Below are 21087 nucleotides of genomic sequence, written 5' to 3' on the forward strand. Positions count from 1 at the left end.
GTATAACATTAGCATTAAAACAAATATCTGTACAAAACTCTTTCAAAAAATGTTGGTTAAAAATTTGGATAGTAAGTAAATTGTCCAATAGAAAATTTATTAATTGCTATAAAATTGGTGACAGCTTATCTTGACAAAGTTATAAAGTTTTGGTGATTTGTTATCTTAACCTGATGACAATTTAGCCTTCAATTTATAAACATGTTTAATTTTACAACATTAAGTCTATAAAAAATAAAAAAGTTTTGTGAGGTAACTTAGTAGTTTGTTGATATAGCTGGGTATCTAGAATCGAACTATGGAAAACATAAGGGTAAAATTATGGATAATGTTAGATGTGTTGTAATTAAGGGATCAATATTTAACAGTACAAAATTGAGGTAGTACAAAAATTTAAAAAAATCTGATATGGACACCATATGACTTCCTTTTATGCTTTTTAAATTACATACACACATTTTTTAAAATGAAAAGTAGATAAAATTTTATTTCATTAATAGATTCTGATATTTTTCATATTTTTTTTTTTTATTGTTTATTGAATTACTATTTATTGTAATTTTTTTACAACCAGAGGTTAATAGTTATTAATAAATCAATATATTTAAATTACAAAAAAAAAGTTAAAAAAAATGAGATTAAGTCTAATTCGAACCAATGTGCCTGCCCCTTGTAACATCCAAATATTTCATTAATTAAAATTTTATTTGGCTATAACGCTGGAACTAATGAAAGTAACTACCACCTACAATATATCGTTGAAAAGCTCTCAATGAGGGTTTACTAATGCATTTAAGAAAAAGTCAAAATCCAACTTTTGGGCTTTTTTGGACACTTTTGGTTCATTCGATTGCAATCAAAAGGGGAGGTGTGTGCACCTCCCCTATGGGCACCTAAATCCATAATTTCAATATCATACATCTAATCGTTTTTGAGTTATGCGAGGTGCATACGTACGTTCATACAAAGTCACGCCGAAATTAGTCAAAATGGATTCAGGGACAGTCAAAATTTATATTTCCCTTGAAATCTCAAAACCGAAATTTTTTGCGATCACAATACTTCATACTAGGAAGTAAATATATGAGTGTATGAAGTCCTACACAAACAAAATTAATAAAAAGCATCAAAGCTTTTTGAAGAGACATATAGTATAATAAAGAAAAACAATATTCAGTTATATTTAGCTTTAATTTTATTACTTTTGTTGGAAAACGCCAAGTTACATATACTTTCTTTTTCCTTTTTAGCCTCCGGTAATTACCGTTCATTTAATACTTCAGAGGATGATAAGTATGAGTGTAAATGAAGTGTAGTCTTGCACAGTCTCAGTTCGACCATTCCTGAGATGTATTTCTAATTGAACCCCTAAGTTACATATACTGAGAACGTAATTTTTATACATTTTTTTAAATCGCGCTGAGTGAAGACCAAAAAGGCGACTAGTTTAGTTGAGCTCTTGGTGGAACGTCAACACAGAATAAATTAAGAAGGCCGAATGGGAAACATAACCACAAACGTAAACAGTTTTGATTTATCTTCGTGTCTTAAGGACGTTGAGTGGTTCACGTTGTCGTTCTTTTTTAGAAGAAAAAATGTTGAAAGCCATAATTTTAATCGGAGGACCATTAAAAGGTTAGTTTAACTATCATAAATTTACTGGATTAGGGAATATTTGTTTTCTTAATCTTTAGCGTTAAATTCAAAGCAAGCTTGATGTAGATTTTATATTTTTAATGTATTAACTTTAAGACTACTTAATAATCAGTTACACAGTCGTTTCATTTGTGCGAAAAAGCGAAGGGTGTTTGTAAAAACTAGGGAACAGCATTATGTATATCTTATGTAAATAAATGAGATAAAGTATTACTTTATGTTAACATACATTTGTGTGTTCTGGTAATTAATTATTGGCTGACTCTTGGTTAAATTGGCATTTTGCTTGGTAGGATGAGAGATGATGAATATTCACATATCTTATAATGTTTGAATGGTTAAAATGATTTTTTTGTGTATGTATACAGTGTCAAGGTTGCTGTCTGATGAATATGTGATTTTCATTTGTGAATTAGTTAGCAAATGTGGAACCTGTGCTGTTATTGAGTGTTTTTATGTATTTGTTTGACATTACATTTTGTTTTCATAATACAGCAATGTGGAATGCTCTGACTAGTTTATTTATTAAAAACCTTTAATGTTTGATGATTGTGTTATCTACGTATTGGTGTTTAATATTTTGTTCTGGACATAATTTTTATTTCGAACTGGCATTGGAGAAAAATCACAAAATATACAAATAAATTTTAATTATGTTTCTTCCAAACTCAAAGGAAAAAAAAGCTTAACCTAAAGTGCAAATCAGCAGAGCTGTTGTCTCTGAAGATGATCTCAAGAATAATTAAAGATATTATGATCTCGGTTAATAAAATAATCATTTGCATAAATTTATTTTGGTGTAAGTCATGAAAAATTAATTATTTGTGATTATAATCCAATTAATACAACTGTCAATTTTTTGTTTTGTTTTTTAAATATTGTACAAATGCATATTTATAATTATATAATTGTATTTGGAAAATTTATTGTATTTTTTCTTTTTTTTTTTTTTGTCTTCAGTCATTTGACTGGTTTAATGCAGCTCTCCAAGATTCCCTATCTAGTGCTAGTTGTTCCATTTCAGTATACCCTCTACATCCTACATCCCAGAAAATCAATTTTGATGCCTTGAAATAAAAGTAATATGTGGATTTTCTTCTGTCCAGAAATGTTTGTTATAGAAATAGTTTATTTCATTGCAAGTAAATGATGCCTCATCTCTAAATAAAATGTTAAATAAAAACAGGTTTATGGACATGGTGGTTCATTAGCCAGTGACAAAAATCAATCCTACTTAAGAAGTTGGCCAGAAAGAGAGCCAACTTCTGGCCTTGATCATGCTGAGGGTGATATGGATACAGCAATTGATTAAGAAGAATATTCCATATGACATAGTGTCTGAGAATATGTTTCTGATAAATGGTTCTTTTGGATGATAATCCTGTAGGATCCTCCATGTGCCTCTTCAGTTTTGCCCAACATCTAATCTCATGTTTGAAGACAAATTTCAATCTACCATAAACATCTATCAGCATTTCACATTTATCAGTCAGATACAACTGGTGAATTTTAATGAAACGTTTTACTGGATGACTGTCTACAGTTTGGATAAACTTTGAGGTAAAGAGGGGCTCTTCTGTAGCAGATATACTTTTCAGATATTACTTTTCTGTGCATCAAATGCATGGTAACCATTTCATAATTTATTTGCAAACTGTAGGAAAGTAGTAATACTTCTAAAATATTTCATTTCAAAAATAAAATTTGTCAGCAATGATTTTGTTACATGATCAATATTTACTGAATTTTACATATTTTTGTGCACTGATTTTGGATATGAATTCAGAATTTCCAGATATCAGACTCATTTTTTTTACAATTGCCATTCTTACTTTCCAGTAAGTAATATATATTATTTATTTATTTTATTTTTGTAGCAGTTAAGTTGTTAAATAAACTATAATTTATTTGAGTTGATAAATAAGAAAAAAAAGTAATACTGTGAAAAATAAACTGTATCATCCTGTCCAAGAAAAATCTCAACTATAGCAGTCAAATGCATGCTTTATGTGTGTTACATTTAATTGTGCAGCTACTTTTCCTACCAATTTATGATTTTATTTTTCCCTATAAAGTCAGTGTATGTACTACATTAACATGTGTGTAAACTGTTCAAGTTTTGTAATTTCTGTTTGTGAGTACCATAATTTGTAAGACTTTATAAAATACAAATACAGAACTTTACTTAATTGGTCAGAATTAAATGATGTCATTTGTGATGAAAATTTATCTAAGAATCAAGCAGAATTTCTCGCATCACAACTGAAAGGATGGAATTTTTTACAATACAATATTAAAATAAGTACTTTCCATGACAGCAGTATGAATTTGAATGTTTCTTCTTCCTGTAGCAGGATTTAGTTTATTGTAATTATCTGTAATATTTACTAGTAGCTTTGGGGCCTATGCAGCTTATCGACAAATGGTGTCTTTTTTATAGACTCCTCAAAGCAGTTTAAAAGCACTCCTTCATGTTGGAAATAATATCCCATCAATCTCTTTAGCTTATGCAGCTCACATGGAGTCATATTAAAATATGAAACTTGTGATAGATATGATTCAGTATTAAAAACATTTATGGCATATTTATGAAGATGTGAAAGTAGTAGCACTTTTACTTGGTGTACTACTTAGATATACTAAATTTTTTTGCTTCTTGTGTGAGTGGGATGGAAGAGATAGAAAGAATCATTTTGTTAAATCCGGTCCAGTTGCAAACCATTGTGATGAGACTGGATTTCACTTCCTAAAAAACAAGTTCCCTAATAAGAGATGCTAAGATAAAGGGAGGTATATTTTTTGGACCATAAATAAGAAAACTAATGAATGATGTACAATTTGAAGATAATTGGAATGACTGTAAGGTTGCTACATGGAAATCTTTTAAAAAGGTTGTAAACAACTTCCTTTTAAATCATAGAACAGGTAACTTACAAAGCTTAACATACTTATAACTGAGGTTAAAAACTAAAGCACTTTGATCTAATATTTCATTAAAGATCTACTTCTTAGATTCTCATCTGGATTTTTTTTTTCTACCAATCTTGTTGGTGTGAGTGATGAACATGGAGGATGCTTTCACTAGAAAATATCTACTATGATGGAAACATGCAACCAAGGAAAGTAGAACCAAAGAATGCTGGCTGACTACTGCTGGAATCCCAAAATTGATTGGTGTACATACATTAAACTAAAACAGAAAAATCCAAAAGAAGCAGATTTTAGGCATGTAGAAATTGCATTATATTATTGTTATACTACCATCATAATACTTTTTTTTATAACAAAAAATTGTAATTACAATTATAATTGTAAAAAAAAATTATGCCTGTTAGAAAGAAACCATTTTCATATTTGAAATCAGCGTCAAAAAGATTAAAGATTCATCCATTAACATTCTTGTAACAAACAAAAAATGAAATTTTGTTGTCCAGTGTAATTATAACAATGTCTTTTTCAGTGTGTTGTTATCCTTTTAAGATCCAAGATCAGGAGTTGTTAAAATTTTTAAATCTGCAAAACAGCTGATTGGAGAATTTTTGATTAATTTTCAGTTAATATGTTTGATTAAATTGAGGACATGACATCACTGGTTTAGTGATATTTGACCAATATCAGTTATTTGGTGGTATTGATTTCTATTATCAAAGTGGAATAGTTAAAAACTGGCACAAATTTATTTTGTAACTTTAAGAACAGGCTAAACATTTTCCATTATAACCCAGCTATTGAAATGTTATTTGCAAAATAACATGTCATCCTGTTCATAACAAAATGTTTAAAATTTTAGCTAATAATAATTACTTTTTAACTATTTATTAAGCTATTCAAGAGTGACAAATAAAAATGGCAGCAATTTTTTAATTTAAAATCATAAAATTTACAAATTTGTTTATTTTTAAAATTATATTAGTTTAAAAAACATGTCAAATTTACGCAAAAATAACTCATTCCATTCTGGAGTTACACATTTCCTTTTAAAAAACACAAAATGGCTAAGATAAAAAATGTTTTTAGACCTACATATATAGTAGTTTTTTCTTGGGAATACACTATCATATTATTGAATTATTTGCGCGTGCGCGCACAATAGTTTTATTTGTGTTTATCATATTTTGGTTTAATAATTTATTTGAAGTACTTAATTTGTAACAATTTGATTGGTAATATTTTTTTTTATGAAATTAACTTTGTTATTTTCTAGGTACTAGGTTTCGGCCTTTATCCTTAGATATTCCAAAACCTCTGTTTCGGGTTGCTGGATTACCTATGATACAACATCATATTGAAGCATTGGTCAATGTTGCTGGCTTAAAAGAAATTCTTATTCTTGGTTATTATCCAACTAGAGATCTAGAGGATTTTGTAACTGAAATGATTCAAGAATATAAAATAAATATAAGGTTATTTTATACATTTTTTAATATTTGTTTGAAATATTAATTAATAAATAATTTGAAATGATTATTAACTATTGTCATTATCTTACTCATAAGCTAAAAATTTAATTTTGTTTTTATCAAACCTAAATCATATTCAATCTCATTTCTTTGTTTATCATTGTATTTTCTTCATAAAAACTTTATTATGTAATAGCTGTTAAAAACACCACCTACTAAACAGAGAACTAAACAAAAGCTGACATCAAAGGGAATTAAATAAAAAGTTGAACTCCTAAAAAAAATGCCTTGAAAAAAGTTAGAATGTCAGACAAAACTTGCAGAATGTGACCCATTACCTGGAGCTTCTCAGGATAGTATTGGTAGTTTAATTTTGGTAATATATCCCACATATCGTCCATGAAAATGATCAGTGTGTCAGATGGTCACAATAGCTGCCAAATAGGAGAGAAACGAGATGAAAGAAGAAAATGTTGAATAACAACTTCCAAGAGTGCAGCATTTCAAGAAAGAAGGAAAAACTAACATTAGAAAATTTAAGAAAAGAGAAAGAGAAAACAGAAGAAGGAGAAAAATGTAGAGCTGGGTTATTCTAAGATAGCTTTTCTGGCTAAGTGAAAATATATTGGTAAATATGTTTCTATTGTTTTTAAAAAATTTTGTTAAAGGGTTTAGAAACTCTGGGATAGTTTTAACTTAACTTCTAAATAAGATATCTTAATGATTCTTTTTGCAAATTGTACAAAATTTCTGGATCTATGATTTGAGAGTATTTTAAAATGCTTAGTATGAAAAGCGTTAAAGAGTGAAATATCAATAAAGAAGAAAATTTTTAACAATTTTTAGATGTAATTTTATTATGAGACTTTGAAAACAAGCAAATAAAAACCCTCTTTACAAATCATAGTGCAGAATTTTCTGTTTCTGAGAAATATATATTTTGAAAAATAAATAGTTTTTGAGAAATATTCGTCCCCATGAATCACTATTTTTTAATCCTCAACCTGTTTTTAGGATTTGTAATGAATTTATATGCATAATAAAAATTATGCATATTTCTGTATGATAATCTAAATTTATATATTAATTATTGTTAGATGTAAAACAGCAGAATATCTGCAAAACAAAAGAAATTCTTTTTTTGGGTTGAATATCCCTTTACTTGGTTTATTCCTTTTTCCCTTAAATTAGTTTTCTTCTTTATGTTGGCTCTTCATGTTTGTCAATAATTTATTCACTTGGGGAATACTGACTTCTTTCCTGGTTGCATGACAATATTGCTCTGATATACTCTTTCAGCTCTTTTTTTTTTCTTCCATGACCTAAGGAACTAGATTTTTCAAAAAACACTATATATAATGTGTTCTGACATTACTAACGTGTATTAGCGAATTTACCAACAATTGTTTGTTTACCATATTTTCTCATATTCTTAACCTCTACTGGATGACATGATAAAATTGATAAATTTAAAGTACAGTAGTTCCCGTGATGGACACAAATAGTCTGGTGGCAGAACTACTGACTTGGTAGGGGGATGCTATTATACAACTGATAGGATGATACGTGCATGGTTGAAGCAAAAACCAAGATGTTCTAAGCTTTAAGATGTAACAACCATACTAAGTTTTCCAGATTGGAAGGCTACAACTATCTAGACATAGTGTATGTTCATTCACATCAAAATTATATGATACTAAGTTTAGGCACTAGATACTTCTAGTGCCTAAACTACTTCTAGTTGCAGATTCTACTTCTTATACACTTTAACCATTGAAGCATCTTTCTGAAAATGTGAATCTATAATTTATAATCAGTATATTCTCGATTATTAAAATATATACTTGACTGCCTTTAAACCTGACTAGAATGTCTGTAATAAAGTCTCATTATCATGTATTAGTTTTTGTTTTAGAGGTTCTAGAAACTGTTCCACACATCGATTAAATTTTTTTAACTTGTAATGGATATCCACATCTCCAACATGGGAAATCATATATAAGAAACTTTAAAATGTTGATTTCAATATCTTGTTATTTAATTCCATTATATGCTGTTTAAACAAGAAATGCCATTGATATTTTTCTGTAGTTGGTATTTTCAGAGAGTGTCCACCTTAATGAAACTTGTAAAGAACCTAACAAAGAGAGGATTTATTATCAAAAAAACAGTTATCAGCCTGCATATTGGAGAGTATATTAATTTTCTTCATTTAGTAATGGCTAAAACATCAAAATTTCTCTTTTATGACCAAATGGCATTATCAAAACATTGGTTGATTATTACAGGTGACATTATAATTGCTTTGTCAAGCAACTGTCATTCTGTGATGCTACACAATTCTGGACCTTGATTCCAATTTAGTTAAAAATAATTATTGTAACCTAAATTTCAACCGCTTTGTAGTCAGTTTACTTTAAGCTATTGGAATCCAGTTAAGAAAATTATGTTGGGAATAGTTAGATATTATTGTACAGACAACTTAGATGTTGGTAATCTCAAAATAAATAAATAACATAATAACAAAATCATCACCTTTGTGTAATTCCATATCAACCATCTCTGACACAATTTGCATTATTTGTTGTTTGATTACACGTTCTGAGTCATTATAAATTAGGTGGTTCTCCATTCAATAATTGTTCATATATTATTAAATCCGTTAGAAATACAAAGTACCTCAGTACTAAATATCCATCTATTGGTTTCATTTAAAAATCAATATACACAATATTATATAATATTAACAATGTTAACAATATTTTATAACATTTATTTATTTTTTCTAAATCTTACAATATTTAGAAAATTAAAAACTGATTATTTCATTTTTAGGGCGTTCATATTTTTTTGAGTGGCTATTTTACATAAGTTTGTCGAACAGTTTAGCACATTTTAAATATTGGCAGAAACTTTAGTAAGATTAACAATCAAGTTTATGATAAAAGTTTACCTATAAATAACTCCAAAGAACACTCCATTTTGAAAAAAACTACATGCTGCATTAGAAATGTTACATAATGCAACCATTCACTCTACTGAAAATCCCCCACCAAGGCCTGAATCAAGTTAGGGGAAGTGTCAAGGTGGATAGCTTCATGTTCAAATTTGATGTTTGCTTCAGTTTCTGCAGATTTAGACATGAAGTCAGGTCTCGGAAAAACTGTTTAAACAATAATTATGTATATCTATGCAAAATATTTATTTTAATTTATTTATAGCAAGTTTAATATTAAGACTCATCATTATTTATTGATATTTGTGTATTAACAAGAACTTAAAAAAAAAACGTGGAAAAAAATAAAATGCCTAAAAATATAATAAACCCTATTTTCAACTCTCAATGTGGTAAGACTGATAGAAAGTAAAAAAAGAATTTTACGACCACGTCTTTTGGTGGCTGATATAGATTAACCCTCATCTAAAAATTTTATATAATGCAGAAAAGGAAAGTTCTAAAAATAAATAAAATAGAATATTAAACATTTTTAAGAAATTTAAAATAATGAAAAAATTTGTGTAAATATGGATGTAGTAGAAATGCTTTGTTTTTCTTATGAGTAGTCAGAATATCTCCTCACCTCCTTTTTGGCCTTTCTGTTCTCCTATTTTTAGTGAATGTAATTTATAATGGTAAATGTATGATTTCAGACATAATTATACTGTACTTAAATTTTTTTTTTGAATTGGTTGCAATATAATGGAATTAATGAATTATTGAATCAGTAATATAATCAGTTGTAGGCAGACAAATATTCGGCCAGATTTTTTGTATTATTGTTTTTATTGAAAATACAGCTCACTTATTCTTGTGGAATATTTTCTGTTGACCTTTTTTCAAAAATTTATTCTGAGTTAAATAACTATAAGATCTGTAGAAAAAATTTAACAATTTTTAGAATATTTGTAATTTTTCATATAATTCCAAAAAGTAATGAAATTATCTGAACTAAAAACAAAGACATCTTGAACTTACGTACCTAATGTGTTGAAAAAGAAAAAACTACATTGTTATACAACAATAAATATCATGATTTTCTAGTCTATTAGAATTTTTTATTTGCATAATTAGATTGTAAATCTATACTAGCCATTCAGAAAGTAAAGTGTTCGTGTAGGTGACCTTTTGTGAATGAGTAGCCATTTATTTCACCCATCTTAGGCAAAAGTTAGGGTGGAATATTCACAGTGAAAGTTGTTGACAATTCTTTGTTATGATAGAAGAACTGAGACAAACAATTGTAAAATTTGTAGGGATAAAAAATTTACTGTTGTTGGATTCTTATTTCCTCAGATTTCAAGATCTTCCCATGAATTGTTTGTGAACATCTTTGACACTAAAAGAATTGAGCTACATGGGTTGTTGGATTTTGTCTGACAGAGACAAGAAAAAAAAATTCCATTTGATCTTCACATTTTTTTAAAAATATGAGCAAGAGATGATGAATGGATCTGCCATATAATGACTAAAAAAAAGTCAGTCAATAGTAAATGGCATCATAGGAACTTCTTCAGAATAAAAGAAAATTAAGCAAGCTTTAAGCAAAAATGTAAAGTAATACAAGCATTTTATGAAATTAGAAAGGCTTTTTTCTCATTCCTTTGGTGGAAAGATGAACAAAAATAAATTGATATGTTTTCTGTGAAACACTTAACTAGTTCTATTTCATAATATAAAACAAATGATGTGATCTGTTGTCAGTCAGCATTTTGTTTTGTTGCATAATGAAGATTATGCTTTTTTAAATAATAACCAGAAAATAGTGATTTACAATAACAGATCTTTTTGATAAACTGTAAAAATCTAGACTGTCAGATACCATTAAAGATTCATCTTTCTTCTACAGTCTCATTTCAACTTTTCTCTGCAAATTTGGGTTATTAAATTTTTATCAGTCTTTTTTACTAAAACTGTGTAATTAGTTAGATGTTACTGAATCCGACCATGATGGGTGTTTCAAAGAGTCATAAATAAAGAAGAATGTATTTTTTTAGTTCAGTAAACTCCAATTTATAAAATTTAAAAGTATAAATTTTTATATAATATTAACATTTTAACTCCTACCTTTAAAATCTAGTAAATACTGATTATTATATCATGTATGGGTAGTGAGTTATACTAGTTACATTGAACAGTATAATATTTAGATTTTTTAAAATTTGCATTTATAGTTAGGATCATAATTAAAATATTAAAAAAAACTGAACGATAAAGGCAATTTTTTTTTAGATTCAACTTAGAAAAGAAAGAAACATTCACTTATTTATGTCTCTGTTCTGAAGAAAATTAAATTTGTAGTTAATATAATGATGAAAGAATCTTCTTGTAAATGTCTACTCGTCTTTTGCATGGTGGCATCTGTATATTTTGTCACATAACGTGTGTCTTTTTTCATTGGGTTACTTCTCTCAAAATTTATATTTTGATACTTGTATATATCTCTTTATGGATATTTCTTATATATTAAAATTATCAATTTGAGAAGTAATATTTTTCAAACTTTTTCTAAAAAAAGAAGGATTATGAAAGCAAAGAAAAGAGAATGTTCTATTTGATGATTGATTGTTGATTTATTCTATGATATTCATTTGTTAAATAGATAATTGAAATCAGTCTAATAAATTTATTAATTTTTAAAATATGATTTATTTTCATTTCTTTTCAGATATTTACAAGAATTCACTGCTCTGGGAACCGCTGGTGGAATGTATCATTTTCGTGATCAGATTCGTAGTGGTAATCCTGAGGCATTTTTTGTATTAAATGGTGATGTGTGTGCTGATTTTCCCTTAGAAGAGATGCTTACATTCCATCGATCTTGTGGTGAACAAGCTCTTATAACAGTTTTAGCTACTGAAGCAACTAGACAGCAAGCATGTAATTATGGTTGTATTGTTCGTGATAAATTAACTAATCAGATTACACATTATGTTGAAAAACCCTCTACTTTTGTTTCAACTCTAGTCAGTTGTGGTGTTTTTGTTTGTTCGCTAGAAATATTTCAGACTATGGCAGCTGTATTTAATCAGAAGAATCAAGAATATTACACGTAAGTTTTAAAATCATAATGAATGATTTCATCCCATTTAAAAATATTGCTAAGAAATTATGCAAGAAATATAATGTTACCATGTATTTGTATATAGTTTACAATATAAAATATAAAGAAATCGCAATGAATTATAAGTATTCAATGAATCTTAAAATTTGCTTGACAATCAAAAGGAAGTGATTGACACATTTATTCATATACATATGTGGTATATGAATTCATACCACAACTCTCCAGATATCTAGTGTAATTTTGTTGATAGAGTGCCTTTATATATCTGTATTCATTGTTTGTTTATGAATTTTATTACAAATTTGGATTTCTAGGTGAGATATGTGTTGATTAGAAACCAACATTCAAGAATTAGTCAGGTGATATGTCATGAGCTAATAGGATTAAATTATAACTTAGCTGGGATTCAAACTACCTATCCTGCTTAGCAAGGCAAGTGCTAACCCTTTTTGCCAATTTGACATACATCAAAAGGAATTAATATTCTGCAGCTAGAGATAAAATTCCTTGGTTGAGGATAAAATGAGTTTTATGATAGTATCTGAAAATTAACACACAATTAATAGTTTTTTAACTTATATTGAATAGAAAGTGTTTTGTGTTTTAACTGTGTTGTACAATTTTCACCACCTTTAACAGCATTCTGCAATTGTAGTGTACTGCTTCTTTACTGAAAATTAATGAACTAATTAATCTGCTTAAGATCACAAATTAATGAACTAATGTCAGTCAGTACAAAAATTTGTTTTCATGCAGGATGTCTGTAAATATATGAGAATGTTTAAAAAAAAACATGAAATATTGAATAGGGGATATGTCAAAAACTGTTGAACCAGTTTCTAAGGTTTAGCATCATATTATTATGTTCAGTGCTTGGATTCTCTTTAGGAAAAATGTAGAGCTTATTTTATAATTTTATTTACAAAATCTGTAAATATTCTGATGATTGTGGTAGGCTGTGAATTATATAATTAGATAGAAAACAAAATGGTTCTCCTTTTGTCTTTTTCCATCATATGGCGGGAATGAGATCATCTTTAGAAAAGAAGAAAGTTTGAATTTGAAATTAAGAATTATTATTTATGTTTACTTAAATTTGTAAATCTTTTTTTTTGTAATTCTTCTTTTATGTAATGTTCAGTAATAATTGTGGTGGTGGTGATGATGGTTTAAATGGAAATAGTAAAGAATCTGCATTGATACAACTTGAACAAGAAGTGTTGAGTCCACTTGCTGATACTGGTCGTGCTTTTGTTATGACGACAACGAATTGGTGGTCACAGCTGAAATCAGCCGGTTCTGCTATTTATGCTAATAGACATTATCTTCAGTTATATCGTACTAAAAAACCAGAACGCCTAGAAAATCATACCAAAGCTTTTATCATTCCTAATGTATCTATTCATCCAACTGCTACTGTTCATCCTACTGCTGTGGTGTGTATTATACTATAAATTATGTATTTTTAGATTTAAATTGATAAAATTGCATCTTTTCTTCTAAATAACTCAATAAAATAACAAAAATTATAACAATTAAAGCGTGGCTAAAGATTATTTAACATTATGTGGTTTTACATAAAATAAAATTCCACCTTAATGAAAGCTATTGATAATAACTGTAGTTGCTGCTGTCTAAACTGAATATGAATGTTTAATTTATCTAGTGTGTAATAAGTACATAATTTTGATCTCTTCTTCGGACATTTTTTTAAATGAAAGTCAAATTACAGTTCTTGTATTTTGAAAATATATGAATGTTAATGTTTTAAGTATTTAGTGTGTACCAATCTTTATTCTATTATTGCCAGAAAATGTCTAAATTTACATTTAGAGATAATCTAATTTACCTCTTTTATAGAAAAGAAGGAAGTTAGATTGTGCAGTATGACATGAATTTTTTTTGTTGAGTTTTTGATGTATGATCACTTTTTGTCTTCAGTCATTTGACTGGTTTGATGCACCTCTTCAAGATTCCCTATCTACTGCCAGTCATTTCATTTCAGTATACCCCCTTCATCCTAGATCCCTAACAATTTGTTTTACACATTCCAAATGTTGCCTGCCTGCAGAATTTTTCCCATCTACCTGTCCTTCCAATATCAAAGCGACTATTCCAGGGTGCCTTAAGTTGTGGCCTATAAGTCTATCTCTTCTTTTAACTATATTTTTCCAAATGCTTCTTTCTTCATCGATTTGCCAAAGCACCTCTTCATTTATCACTTCATCCACTTATCTGATTTTTAACATTGTCCTGTAGCACCACATTTCAAAAGCTTCTAATCTTTTCTTCTCAGGTACTCCGATCGTACAAGTTTCACTTCCATATAAAACTATGCTCCAAACTTATACTTTCAAAAATAATTTCCTGATGTTTATATTAATTTTTGATATTCATCAAAAATTAATATAAGCAAATTATATTTCTGACTGAAAGGTCATTTTGCCTGTGCTATTTGGCATTTTACATCACTCGTACTTCGTCCATCTTTAGTAATTCTACTTCCCAAATAACAGAATTCTTCTACTTCCATAGTCTTTTCTTGTCCTATTATTATATTCAGTGGTCCATGTATTTTATTTCTACTATATTTCATTACTTTCATTATGTTATTGTTTTTTTTCATGCGGTAGTTCTTGCATAGGACTTCATCCATGTCATTCATTGTTTCTTATAAATCTTTTTTACTCGGCTAGAATTACTTTATCATCAGCAAATCATAGCATCTTTATTTTTTCACCTTGCACTGTTACTCCGGATCTAAATTATTCTTTAACGTCATTAACTACTAGTTCTCAGTAAAGGTTAAAAATAAACAGGGATAGGGAAAATCCTTGTCAGATTTTGTTTTTTATTACTGCTTCTTTCTTATGCTGTTCGATTATTACTGTTGCAGTTTGGTTCCTGTAAATGTTAGCAATTGTTTTTCTATCTCTATACTTCAACCCTAAATTTTTTAACATGCTGAACATTTTATTCCAGTCTACTTTATCAAATGCCTTTTCTAAGTCTATAAATGCCATGTATGTTGGTTTGTTTTTCTTTAATCTTCCTTCTACTATTAATCTGAGAGCTAAAATTGCTTCCCTTGTTCCTATACTTTCCCTGAAACCAAATTGGTCTTCTAACACTTTTTCCACTCTCCTCTCAATTCTTCTGTACAGGATTCTACTTAAGATTTTTTATGCATGAGTAGTTAAGCTAATTGTTCTGTATTCTTCACATTTACCTGTTCCTGCTTTCTTTGGTATCATCATAATAACATTCTTTTTGTAGTCTGACGTAAGTTCTCCTTTCTTATAAATATTACACACCAGTTTGTGTAATCTATCTATTGTTTCCTCACCTGCACTGCGCAGTAATTCTGCAGGTATCCTGTTTATCCTAGAAGCCTTTCTGCCATTCAAATCCTTTAAATTCAGATCTCTGTATTTATCTCCCATTTCATCTTCTTTGACTTTCTTTTCTTCCTCTATAACACCAGTTTCTAATTCATTTCCTCTGTATAACTCTTTAATATATTCCACCAACCTATCAGCCTTTTCTTTCATATTATAAATTTGTGTACTATCTTTATTTAACACATTAGATTTTAACTTATGTACCAATAAATTCTCATTTACATTCCTGTATTCTCCATCTATTTTGCCAATGATCTTTTCTCTTTCCACCTCTGAACACTTTTCTGTAATCCACTCTTCTTTTGCTAATTCTAATATCTTTTTTATAGTATTTCGTAATTGTTGATAGTTCCTTTTACTTTCTTCATCACTAGCATTCTTATACTTTCTATGTTCATCTATCAGCTGCAATATATCCTCTAATATCCAAGGTTTTCTACCAGTTCTCTTTGTTCCGCCTAAGTTCGCTTCTGCTGATTTAAGAATTTCCTTTTTAACATCCTTCTATATTTTCTACCTTATCTTTTCTACTCAGCCTTCTTGCGATGTTCTCCTCAAAAATCTTTACTTTACTTCCTCTTCTTCAAGCTTCACTAAATCCCACCAATTCATCTGACACCTTTTCTTCAGGTTTTTAAACCCCAATCTACACTTCATTATCACTAAGTTAGGGTTGCTATCAATATCTGCTTCATGATATGCTTTGCAGTCAAGTTGATTTCTAAATCTTTGTTTAACCTTGATATAATCTATCTGATACCTTGCAGTTTGACCAGGCATTTACATGTGTATATTCTTCTATTATGACTTTTAAGTTGGTTGTTGGCAATTACTAAATTATACTTCATGCAAAACTCAATAAGTCGGTCTCCTCTTTCATTCCTTTTTCCTTTTGCCCAACACATATTCACCCACAATATTTACTTCCTTGCCTTTTCCAATGCTTGTTTTCCAATCTCTAACTATTATTAAATTTTCATCCCCTTTTATGTGTTTAATTGCTTCATCAATTTCTTCGTATACTCACTCTACCTCATCATCATCATCATAATCATCATGGGTACTTGTAGGTAAGCAGACGTTAACAATCGTTGTTGGTTTAGGTTTCGACATTATTTAAAAAAAAAAAATGTAAGGCACTTGTAACAAGATGATCAATAACCTTATTATTGTATTACTATAAGACAAACGTATAATAAAGGGCAAGAATAAGTAAGAGTAAAGTACTTGTACAGGAAACAGATGTCATATATTTTGACCACGACTGAATTCTGGATTCATATTTTTTTACCTCACATAATGTGTTGCCCTACTGAGTGGAGAAAGTTGTTTAATACATTGTTTCCCAAAGGGAAAGATTTATTTGTTGTTTTACGCTATTTATCAGTCGTAGTCTTTCTTATGATTGCGATCCATAGTAAGTATCTGAAGTACAAGTGGAACTAATCAGAATTGGTTTCTCTAAGAGAAATGATGTTCATTATATAGCCAGATCGTATAGTGAAAGATTGGAGCTGCCATAGGGTTGAATATTACCTGCATTTCAGTGAGCTTGACATGCTGATATGGATTAATATAATCAGCTCATAGAAGAAGAGAATGGAAAACCACTTCTTACCTCTCCTTTCCCTTTCTTTGTCTGGCATGGGATGTTGTTATTCTTGGGTATAGCTATGCCATTTTTGGGAGTACAGTGGCGAACAAATTATTCTAAACACAGAATTTTTAACAAAAAATTTTATTTTTAAAAGAAAAAATGTTTAGTAGCCAAATTTTTTATTTCTTCATATCGAAACCAAACCTGTATCACTGAACTAATAAGGTCAGTTTTTGTGCTGCTATTCATTTTCCCAAGTCTTCTTTTTAGTATCGACTATAAATTTTCAATGGAATTCAGGTCGGGGGAATTCCATGTTTACGAGAGCACTCGAATTATTTGATTTTTGAAGAATTCGTTTGTTTTCTTTAACGTGTGACATAATGCAAGTTTGTGTCGGAAAATGAGTTCTGGTTTCTTCTGCATAAGTGGGACTATTTTGCTTTGGCATATTTTAATGTATTGGTCTGGTTTTGTCATCCATTCCACAGACATAAGTGCTTCTGGTCCTTCATGTGTAAAACATCCCCTAAACATCTTTTTGGCTGGATGTTTGGGAGCTTGTTACAGGTGTGCCGGCATAGTAGTCTTCTCATCTGCTGACTTACAAATGTAGACTACTCTCTCCTGTTGGACAAAGAAATGAGTCTCGTCTGAAAAAAATAATTTTTTTCCACATCTCAATAGTCCATTCTTTATGTTCCTTGGCCCATTGAAGTCGTTTTGTCTTCATAACCTGTGTCAGTAACTGCTTCTTTTTAGGTTTCCAAGCAATCCTTCCCACTGCTAACAGTCTTCTACGAACTGTCATATCAGAAACATTAGTCTCACTAGCTCTCAAGTCCCAATTAAGGTCAACAGCTGACGACAATCGTGAGTTAATTTTGCCTTTTCTTATTAGTAATTTATCCTGTGTAGGCGTGGTTTTCTTTTTCCATCCACATTTTCCTTTTCTTTTTGAAGAGACGGAAGCTGTTTTCCTAAACCTTTTCACGATTTCATTTACAGTACCTAACCCTACACTAGACTCACTGGCAATCTGTCTTTGAGTCATTAGTATGTGTTGTGACAGATCTACAATTTTTTACTGCTTTTGTGGGGTTATATCCATTATATTAACTAGAAACAAATAAAAAACTTATAACAGAAACTCATAAGGTCACCAAAAACTAATTGACAATGAATTGTAAAACCACCAATTCTGTTTGTATATGAACTAACAACATAATCTGAAACACCAAACATCAAGAAGTCTGCCACAGAATGAAAATTCCCTACAGCAGAACTAAAATTCCCTTTGGTTAGATTAATTTGTTCGGTGCTGTATATTGCCTTGTATAACCACTGTGATTATGGAGCCAAATGTGCTTGCAATATGTTACTGATACTTGACTTCTTATAGAGAACAGGGGTTCTATACTCCTTCAGTCAAAACTAATTTTTGTTTAATTACTAGCTAAGGATGCATTTTTATAAGAAAATTTTAAGAAAATAAAATAAAAGCTAACAAGCTAACAAAATATTTTTAAACATCTTGCATAATGAATTTTTTTTTTATTTCAAATGGTAGTTCCTCCTATCTGTACGAAAACTTTCATGTTTTTCTTAACCATGTGGTAATTCTATTTCAGCAAAAAATCTGAGAAAAAGAATTAAAGCAAAAAAAAATTTAACAATATTTTTACAGTTTGAGATAATTTTCATACTCTAATTTATTTATTTTTTTATTTTCATCATGAGTCATAACCAAATAATATCTTGTTTCACTATACCATTTTCAGCCAGTAGTGTTTTTTCTTTGAATTTGGGTGCAGTTGTGATGGTCGCTAGTAAAAAGGAGTCTTGCATTTATATATTTTACTTGCAAGATGTCTTTAAAAATATAAAAATCAAATGTAATATATTCTTTCTGCTAATTAGATGGAAAGTAAATTATGTTTAAAAGAAGTGTTGTTAATTTTATGACAATTTCTTTGAGTATTTCCTTTAATAATAACTCAAGAATGGTAGTTAGCTATCATGGAAAACCTAGCAAGGTCAGACAAGCACTTGCAGAACTGAAAAAAAAGGATTAAGGATAAGGAAAGTGATGATTGATGAAAAAGGATAACTTATCTTTGAGATCATAGTATACCATGATCTACCCAGACAATCTGTGGTAGAAAAGGTTGATTTTTGTTTCTTGTTGATAATATTAAGAGTTATGCAATTTTAAATGAGCCTTAATTTTATAAAAATGTAGCATATAATAAAGTAAAAAAAAATTGGCGTAATTTGAATGGAATTTAAATAAATGTAATTTTTAATGGTCAGGCAGTGTAGTTACCTTAATATAATGAAATATGATAACAATTAGAATGTTGAAGTTAAGAAATCCATTTATAGAAAATCCTTGTGTTGCAAGCTCAACACAAGATGCATTTAATAAATGTTTGTTATTAAATGCATCTTTATAAAATGTAAAAACGGAATACTTATTATTAAAAAAAATGAAGAAGAAAAACAAAATATTTATGATTGTGAAATTATCTTAGCTGGAATCCCTTTAGGAATTTCACAGATCTTAAATAATATCTTGAAAGTATTTTAAAATTTGGTTTTTAAATTCAACTAGTATCCACTGTTATTCACAAGATTCTCAAAAAGAGCCAAAAATACATGCTTCTGATGGTTATATATATATATATTTTTTTTTTACTGTTCTGTTTGTAATAATACAGGAAAATTCAAAGTTTTTAAAATTTGTTAAAATGGACATTTTTAACTGAGCAATAACAGAAGGAAATTCTCAGACTCATATGGTACTTTTTTCTTGTTCATAACTTGCTCTTCAAATTGATCAATTTTGAAGATCCTTTTTTATTTTATAGTGGGAATTACTCTGGTGATCCTATTATAAATTTTCCCTTGTAACAAATGGAGAATCCTTTAAGCAAAAGCTTGTCTGCACATACAAAATTAAGTTAATTAAATGTTTATGTCATAATATTGATTTGCATTGATGATTACATAAAAATTTAATTAATAATTAATTTTATATAAAAGTTTAATTATTGTAATACTGTAAAGATCTATAACATGGTGTTATTTTGTACTACTCTGGTATTTAAAGTGTTATCTTGTCAAAAATTGAAAAAAGTTAGCTGGAAGTATGGTTAAAAAATCTGATGTGGACACCACATGACTTCCTTATTGAATTACATATACACATTTTTTTTTTTTAACTAAAAATTACATAAAATTTTATTTTATTAATAATTTCTAAATATATATATATATATATAGTTATTGAATTATTATTTATTTTAATTATTAATAAATCAATATATTTAAATTAAAAAAAAGAAAGTTAAAAAAAAGGAGATGAAGTCTGATTTGAACCAATGTACCTCTTTTAAGATCCAAATATTTTATTAATTAATATTCTATTTGACTATAACTCTGGAACCAGTAAAAATAAGTATCACTTATGATATATCATTGAAAAGCTCTTAATGAGGACTTATTACTGCAGTTAAGAAAAAGTCCAAAATTAAAATTTTTGGGGATTTTGTGCTTTTTTGGACACCTTTGGACCAGTTGATTGCAATCAAAAGGGGAGGTGCACAACTAGATGTTACAACAGTCCTAAATCCAAAATTTCAACATCCTACGGCTAATTGTTTTTGAGTTATGTGAGATATATATGTATATACAGATGTCACGCCGATCTAGTCAAAATGGATTCAGGGATGGTCAAAACGGATATTTCTGTTGAAATCTGAAAACTGAAATTTTTCATGATCACAATACTTCTTTTACTTTATATAAGGAAGTTACTTCCTTATACGAAGTAAAGGAAGTAAAAAATACATATTTCTGCATTTCAGGAAGTCTTTTCAAGTATGGTTAAAAAAAGTAGTACATATTCTGTATACCAGGAAGCATTTTCAGTAGTCTTTAAGTTTTTTTTTATCTTCACTTTGGTT

General features: G+C 28.8%; 1 protein-coding gene across 3 annotated transcripts in view; it reads left to right on the forward strand.

Annotated features, from left to right (window-relative positions):
- The first annotated feature begins 1500 nt into the window (after window positions 1-1500).
- Window positions 1501-21087, forward strand: part of Gmppa (GDP-mannose pyrophosphorylase A) — a 36762-nt gene continuing 17175 nt past the window's right edge. For all 3 annotated transcript variants that reach the window (XR_012755708.1, XR_012755709.1, XM_075360041.1), the window contains exons 1-4: window positions 1501-1635; window positions 5861-6059; window positions 11723-12106; window positions 13263-13557. Coding sequence is in view for 1 of the 3 variants with exons in the window: in XM_075360041.1 (XP_075216156.1) it covers window positions 1596-1635; window positions 5861-6059; window positions 11723-12106; window positions 13263-13557 (918 nt within the window). In the remaining 2 variants the exon portion in view is untranslated. The remainder of the gene's footprint in view (window positions 1636-5860; window positions 6060-11722; window positions 12107-13262; window positions 13558-21087) is intronic.

The sequence above is a fragment of the Lycorma delicatula genome, chromosome 1, assembly GCF_047948215.1.
Source record: "Lycorma delicatula isolate Av1 chromosome 1, ASM4794821v1, whole genome shotgun sequence".
NCBI lineage: Eukaryota > Metazoa > Arthropoda > Insecta > Hemiptera > Fulgoridae > Lycorma > Lycorma delicatula.